We start from the raw sequence: 7655 nt of genomic DNA, 5'->3' as shown, positions 1-7655 counted from the left end.
AGATATTAATATGTTACAGCATTAATTACCATTACCGTTAACAATTCTTTTTTATTCCACATAAAACGTTTCCTTGCTGCTTAAGCCATTTTCTTTTAGTTTCATGCATAAGGAAATATAGAACAGTTTGTCCTCATCCTACTAAAAGCCTTAAAGTTTATTTATTTATTTATTTATTTTCCACAACCGGGGATTGAACTCAGGCCCTTGTGCTTGCCTGGCAAGCGCTTATTCCACTGAGTCATCTCCCCGGCCCACGCCCAGTGTAATATTACATCTTTGTATCCAAGTTGATGTCACAAGGCAGCAATACTTAGAAATACAGTCTCACATTTACCTAAAATTTGTCCAAGTAACGGATGAATAATCCTATTTGTGTAACACAAAGTGACACAAATCACTTTGTACCATTTTCAGTATTATGTTTTTAAAAATTTCTACCCACCTAAGCTTAAATCCTACATTTCATTTACAACACCTGCAGCAACAGCAGCTGACCATACGCACACGCAGGTCGCACCAGCCGCGGAGCATACCATGCAGCTCATTCCTGTACTGCGGCTGAGCACCCCTGACTTCCTCACCCTGGCCCAGCACCCTCCATGCGAGGGGCGTCCTACACCCCTTCCGGTACCTGCATGTTGACATATGACGGTCGTGGGCCCAGGCGGGCCCTTTCCGAGTTCTGCTGGGCGGCTGCAGCCCTCTCCGCAGCGCGCTCGCTCCCTGGTGCCTTCTTGTCGGCCAGCGGGCTTTCGGTAGCGCTCAGCTCAGGCTCCGAGAGCAGCCTGTCCGTGCTGCTGTGGAGCAGAGAAAGAACAGGATTTAACATTCTACCACGTACACAGACACGCTGCACGTCTGCTTTACGTGCCACCATCCTGAGCTACTTGGGTGTCACCTCTCATTGCGTCTTCACAGACAAATTATGCACAGTGACTGCTGCCTCCCCGCTCTAACACATGAGGAAAATACCGTGTCCAAGGCCAGCCTCCCATGGAAGTGGCACAGCTGCAATGTGAGGTCGGACACTCTGCGACCAGCCCCAGAGCGCGGAGCCCTTTCATGACGCTCCTTCACGAGCACTGGATACCGTGCACAGTATTGTGCATACAGCATAGAAACAACAGATGTCCAGACACGTGTCAGTGAGAAACCAATACTTGGGCACATGAAGTCTAAACAGTTTGAGTAAGCGTGAAGGCATAAAAGTTATTTAGCTCACATGTGTCAAATGCGTATGGTATAACAAAGGCAGAAAATAAATAAGAAATACTCTCTAAAACCTATGTGGGGGCGGGCAAAGTGTGCAAATAGGCATAGTGCAGGGCGTGCCTGAATCACAGCCCCTGATACACGCAGGACACATTCACTCCAAGTTCACATCCACTTCTGACTAGCACACAGTATTAGTCAAAAAGCCAAAGGATTCATTTGTTCAAGGCTATACTCATTCAACTACTCAGTTGCTATACCAGAGACGGAGACGAATTTAGAAAGGACAGAGGGAGCAAAAAGGTATGGACAGTGACTTTTGCTTGACAAAAGTTGGCAGAAGCTTCACAAAGGAGATCTGAGCAGGGAATTAAGGGCATCTCAAGCACACAGCGCCGAAGGCCAGGAGGCTGGCAGCTGGAGGGAAGAGCAACAGGACAGGAAGCAGGGGAGGCGCATCCTCCAACCTTCCTAACCAGAATGTGACCTCATAAGGCTCAGGTTTTCAAAAATTACCACAGTGAGTGAGTGTGAGCAGGAGCAAGAGAGAAGAGAGCAGAGAGCAGAGAGCAGAGAGCGAGAGAGCAGAGCAGAGAGTGAGAGAGCGAGGTGTGAGCCTCATGGCAGGAGACCACTCTGCCCTCTGCCAGCTGCAGCTCTACCCAGATGACAGATAGATAAAGGTCCTGAACAAGCTCAAGAATGGGGCTGGGGATATAGTTCAGTGGCATAAGTGCCCACCTGGCAAGCACAAGGTCCCAAGTTCAACCCCAGTACTGCAAAAGAAGAAAAAAAGAAAGCTCAAGAATGAATGAAAAGAGTAGAAAAAAATGGTTCAACAGGTAGAAGAAAGCAAAGGCATGTCTCTAATTTGTACTGCAGAAAGTTGCTTTTGGATATCACCGCCATGTGAACAAAAACAGATAAAGCCGAACTGAGCAAGAGCAGAGTTTCTAACGCCAATTGTTTCTAGTTTAAAAGAGGAGGAGACAGTGCGCATATTAAGCTTCACATGCAGAGCCTCTGTAAGGAGACAGGACAGGAGGACAGGGTGGACAGGGAGGACAGGAGGACAGTGTGGACAGGTGGACAGAAGCAAAGCCTCGCACCACAGGGCAGAAGAGAGTAGTCGGGAAGAGGCCAAGGTGTGAAGACAGAAATCGGCAGCTGTGCCACAGTGCAGGTGTTTATTCTCAGTGAAATTTGAAATAAACAGAAGCATGCTACTTTTAAGCATCTATCAAATATTTGCAGTTATGTATCTTGGAAAAAAAGGAGCAATAGCTTAAGAAAAATTCCAAGCCAAATGAAGGAGAGTTCACAGTGGGAAAACCTCTAACAGAATAGCATCAGAAAACAAAATTGCCCTGCTGATTACCGATGAGAAGAGAGAATGGTAATTTCAGAGCACTGGAGATGGTTTGTGTGAAACAGACACAATAAACTCAATAAACTAAATGGGGGGAGATTATAAAAAATATAGGCAAAGGTAAAAATTAGCAGATACAATTTGCTTTTTTTAAAAAAGATGATCATGGAGAGAAGTGGGAAAGCCTACTGGGAGTTCTAACCTGCGCCGCGCTGCGCTACAGTGCTAGCTGAATTGGGCCTGGTACACATTTGCTTTTAAAGAATCAAGGGCCGCAAGATTTAGACACATACTGTAAGTGTGAGTTTTTCGTGCCTTGCAGCAGCTCTACCGTCTGCCTCTTGGTGCAGGGCACTTTGGGGGGACCCAGCATCTGCTTCAAGTCAGCAGCATTTCCAGAATGGGAGGGACTTCGAGGCATGCCGACCTCCACAAAGGCATCATTACACCCTGCAAGGGAGAAGGGGGTGTAAGCACAAGCCTCCGAGGTGGCAATTATCTGCAGTGGAAAACAACAACAGAGAGAAACAGAGCCCAACTCTACAGAGACATTATTAGCCTGACCCTAAGTAACAGCTTTTAGCCACAAAGGGTGTGCCTCAGCAAACGCAGGCCCAAATAAAGCTCAATACGAAGAGAAGACCCTGCTATTTTTTTTTTAATAATAATGAATGTCAGGAGTAAAGGAGATCAAAGAATATTTACAAGCCAGAGAATAGGCATGTATTTTGTATATCTTTATATAAAAATACTTTAGGAAGGTCCAGTGCAATTAATGAAAGTAACATTTTGTGGAAACTACCTAATTTTTCCCCACGCTCTGTGGAACTGCACTTAAGATAGTTGAGCACGATGGGCCATGGCTGGTTAGTTAAACCATCTAGGCATCCCCTCAGACTCTGCACACCCCCTTTACCCAAGTAGCAGACTGTCACCAAGGAGGAAAGCTGCAGTCCCTGACCTTCTGTAGGGCGGGATTTGGGAGAAGCCTGCTCCGACCCGGTCGTCTGGATGGATGGATCGCCATGATTGGTACCTAGCACTTTTTCTCCAAGTGATGTAGTGGATATTGCACCATATTTGATATTTGGAGACTAAAATAACAGAAGACAACATATAAGACAACATATAACATAAGACATGGTCATAATTTTACAACTTAAAAGTTACTGCCAGGAAAGACTGACGCATGTTTCAAGTGTTTCAAGGGGCTCACCTCCCACCAGCAGTACGGGCTGGACCCCCAGCAGAGGGGAGTTACCTGCGCACGTCCACTTAAAGAGGCAGAGGTCTTCTTGCCCTCTGTTTGCACACTGTTGACATGGGCATCTACAGGAGTCAAGCCAGGAGGGGGAGATGGCGCTGTGTGCCCATAAGTGGGCACGCCCGACAACAGGATATTGGTCAGTGTGGCTTGGGCAGTAGATGGAATCATAAGGTGTGGAATAGGAGAAAAACCTATGGACACAGGAAAATCTTAGCATCAATTATTTACTAAAACAATAAAAACATCAGTTTTGTGGTTGCAAATTCAGAAGACAATTCAATTTTAACATTGGTTCATAATTGATTTAATCTTACTATAAAACCATAAATGAATGTTAAAATGAAACCAAATCTTAAGGGGCTTTTAATAAAGTCCCTGACTGCACAGACACATGAGCTGCGTCATGCCTGAGCATGTGACCAGCAAGCAAGCTGGTCGAGGCAGAGCCTGCGCCTCTAATTCCCAGGCCTGTGACCTGCACAGGCGTTTGCCACCATACCCCCTCCTCTGCACACTGCACTGTTCCTGATCTCTGATCACACCCGAGAGTGTATTTCATGAGTATGAAAGCTCATCGCTCTGTTGTGCTTCACTCTAATTAATTTACACCACAGGGAATTTCTGTTCGGTGGGAGTACGCTTTGAACCAAAATTTTTCTCCAAGGAAATTGAATCATTTCTAAATTTTATTTAAAAAACAGCAGCATCTGAGAAGGCACACTTTGCTTACAATGAAATGATACTGACCTGTGGCACCTGAAGCATTAGCGAGTGGTGGGGCCCATAAGGTGGGGCTGGGGGTTCCAGAACTCGGGCTTTGCAGAGGGCTCACTGAGCTATTCAGTGCGTTCAAGAGTGAGTTGGGGGTTGGTGACGTGTTGAGCGATAAGGTGGTGGGCCCCAAGAGACCTGTCGTAAAGAAATGGGAAGTCAATACACGCAAACTTGGGATTGTAAAACAAAGCGGCCCCAGTATTGCCAGTTGGGATACCTATCAATATAATCTGATATTTTCTAATTATACAATATGGGTGACAGGGTTTTTTCCAATACTCACAGGAAACAGGCCTTTATACACTGCCAACACAGGAGCAGCTTAGCCACAAGGTGATGTTTTCCAAAAAGGAAAGAGAGGACAGCACGCAGGGTCACCATCCTGGCAGGTACCTTGCATTCCATCAACTGGCCAGGTCAGATTTCTGCTCCACCCCACACCTATTTTTACTTTTCTGCTTAACTTGTCATCTGCTGCTAACACAGGCTTTCTACAACACTCCATTTAGTGGTGATGAGGGAATATGCACTTGTGGAAGAGTAGATTCCATGTGGCTCCTTTGTGGATAGGCTGAGCTACCAGAATCCATTTTTTATGTGTCAGAAGCTAGATGCAAATTATTTTGGCTCTATCCCAATAATGAAACTTCCTTCAGAAAAACATCCTTGCTTTTTTTGTTTTCAAATTGAAGAATTCAATGCTTGAGTTCAATAATGAAATTTCTCTCTGGGCATTTAAATATGTTCTAAAATATAACATGCATTTGTATACATGTTTCCAGGAATATGCATCAATATTCAGTATTATAGGATAGGTCAGTCATGAAAACATTTTTTTTTGGGGGGGCTGGCTCAGGATGCCTTCACGACAGGTCTCATTTGGCTTGAGCATCTGGGGTTCGGACCACAGCAACCTGAGACTGACTGCTCTGTTTAAGCAGTCACTTAAACAACTGAGCTAATGGACAGGCCGCCCCCTCCCCCATGAAAACATTTTTAAGAATTCAGTAACTCTATCTTTTCTTGTCTTTTCTTTTTCAGTTTGCAAGACAAAGGAGGCTGCTAAATTACCTGACTGGCCTCTCCTAGCCCATATGCACTGCTATCATATGACTCTCTTGGTCTCTGCAGAAGGGATGTCTTTGGTAGATTAGGGACCAAGAAAAAAATCCTTCCTTATTGGAATGGCATTAGAAAAAAAAAAGTTAAACCATGTTCTGAGTATTTTTTATATCTCAAGTCAGCACTGAATGAGAAAAAACAATTTGCCTGGATCACTGCACAAGCTTGAAGGAGCAGTGGGCCCAGTGTCACTATACGGGGTAGCCAAGCCCAGCCTGCCGAGCACCGCACCACAGAGTATGCTCCACACACCACTGTGCCCATGGGAGGCTCACAGTTTTTTTTTCTTCACATTATAATCCTAGGTTTATTCAATTCCTTTACTCTACACAACAAAATACAAGCACAACCTTATTTAAAATAACTACAAAGTTACAAAACTCAAATTTTATAGCACTGACTATACAATAAAAGCCCAAATCATGAGATCACTTCTTTCTTTCCCTGTTCCTTGCATACAGTACGAATGCGGGTCCTTTTGCTTCCCAGGTGCCCAGGCCAGGCTGCTGCCGATCTGGGGCAGGCAGGGCTCAAGGCTGGTGGTGGCGTTTTCATTGTTTTCCCTTCTCCTCACCCCACTCCTCATGCAGATTTGCAATTACTTTTCAGAAGCAAACCAGATAATCTTTATCTCTGGGGACTGATGGCAATATTGCAAATGCAAGAGAGAACAAACACATAAATTATAGTCAGCCTCACTTCAACCTCAGCAGCATTCTTAATTTAGAAGAACAAACACAGCTAATGAAAATAAAACAGTCAGACCTTGATTATTTACGCCAACAGAGGAAGAATCTGGGCGACCAAAACCCAGAGCTTAAAGAAAGGAAAACGAAAGAGAATAAATAGATTCAAATTTTGCTGCTTTTTACCTGATGTTAAGGGTTTGAAGAAGTAAAAAGAAAATCATTTAAATGTAGACCCATATGGTAGAAAGAAAAGGAACAGGGGACGAGATGAGCATTTCCCCAGCGCCGGAGAAGCATGGTAAGAATAAATCTGATACCTAGTCCAGTGAGTCCGAGGCCTGCAGAGGCTAAGATATCCAGGCTGGGACATGCCAGGCCGGCAGGGCATGATGGTGGGGATGGGCTGGTTGCTATGGGAACCCCACTGCTTTCAAGTCCGAGGAGACATTTCCTTGCTTCATACATATTTAAGGCATTTCGTTCAACACTTTTCACAATCACAGACTATGAAAACACATAATGGGAAAAAAAAAGTGACATGCGAGTAGTCTACAATGAACGGGGGGTGGGGGAAGAAGGTGGGTGGAAAATGAAATGCTAATAAGAATGCCACTCAGGGGACACAAGCAAGCTGCAAATTCTAGCTACTCATTTCTTAAATCTGGTAAAATGGTAGAATGTTAGTCACCATTTATTGCATGCATCTGGCACTGCATGCACCAGGATGGAAGCAGCCTGAAGGTCCCAAATCTCACCAAAACCTTCTGGAGTGGGTGTCGCTGCTCATACCCAGGGAGCTAGGAGACTTAATCAAGGCTAACACACCTGCAGAGGCAGGAGAGGGCTCAGGTCTCTATCCACAGCTCTGTGTTTATTTTAACCTCCTCCCACCATCTCACAAATTAAACTTGTCACCATTCTACAGATGACACAGTGACAGTCCTTATGTTTGATATTTATGGTCTATTAGTAATAGACCTTAGGTGCCACAGTTTGCACTGGTGGTATAGCTAAGGCAAAACTTATGGTAAAAGGAAAAATCATATAAATCTTTTATCTCTTCAATGCACTCAGATAACAAACTGAAAATGGAAAGAAAAGGGAAACACTTCCAAAGGGCAGTAAAGGGGCCAGGGAGATAGCTCAGTAGAATAAGTGCTTGCCTGGCAAGCACAAGGGCCTGAGTTCAATCCCCGGTTCCACAAAAAAAAAAAAAAAA

At 44.7% G+C, this 7655-nt stretch overlaps 1 protein-coding gene across 6 annotated transcripts in view; it reads right to left on the bottom strand.

Moving 5' to 3' along the window:
* Positions 1–7655, bottom strand: part of Bicc1 (BicC family RNA binding protein 1) — a 290776-nt gene that overhangs the window by 20971 nt on the left and 262150 nt on the right. For 3 of the 6 annotated variants that reach the window (XM_023706121.1, XM_023706126.1, XM_023706123.1), the window contains 6 exons: positions 6754–6940; positions 4599–4760; positions 3846–4042; positions 3501–3678; positions 2878–3034; positions 635–800 (listed from right to left, as the gene is read on the bottom strand). In XM_023706121.1, the coding sequence (XP_023561889.1) occupies positions 635–800; positions 2878–3034; positions 3501–3678; positions 3846–4042; positions 4599–4760; positions 6754–6940 (1047 nt within the window). The remainder of the gene's footprint in view (positions 1–634; positions 801–2877; positions 3035–3500; positions 3679–3845; positions 4043–4598; positions 4761–6753; positions 6941–7655) is intronic. The other 3 variants (XM_004645871.2, XM_023706124.1, XM_023706122.1) reach the window with 2 other exon arrangements.

This window comes from Octodon degus, unplaced genomic scaffold (assembly GCF_000260255.1).
Source record: "Octodon degus isolate 3935 unplaced genomic scaffold, OctDeg1.0 scaffold00240, whole genome shotgun sequence".
NCBI classification, from domain to species: Eukaryota; Metazoa; Chordata; class Mammalia; order Rodentia; family Octodontidae; genus Octodon; species Octodon degus.
Note: the sequence above shows the minus strand (reverse complement) of the source record. Positions and strands in the feature narration are given on the sequence as shown.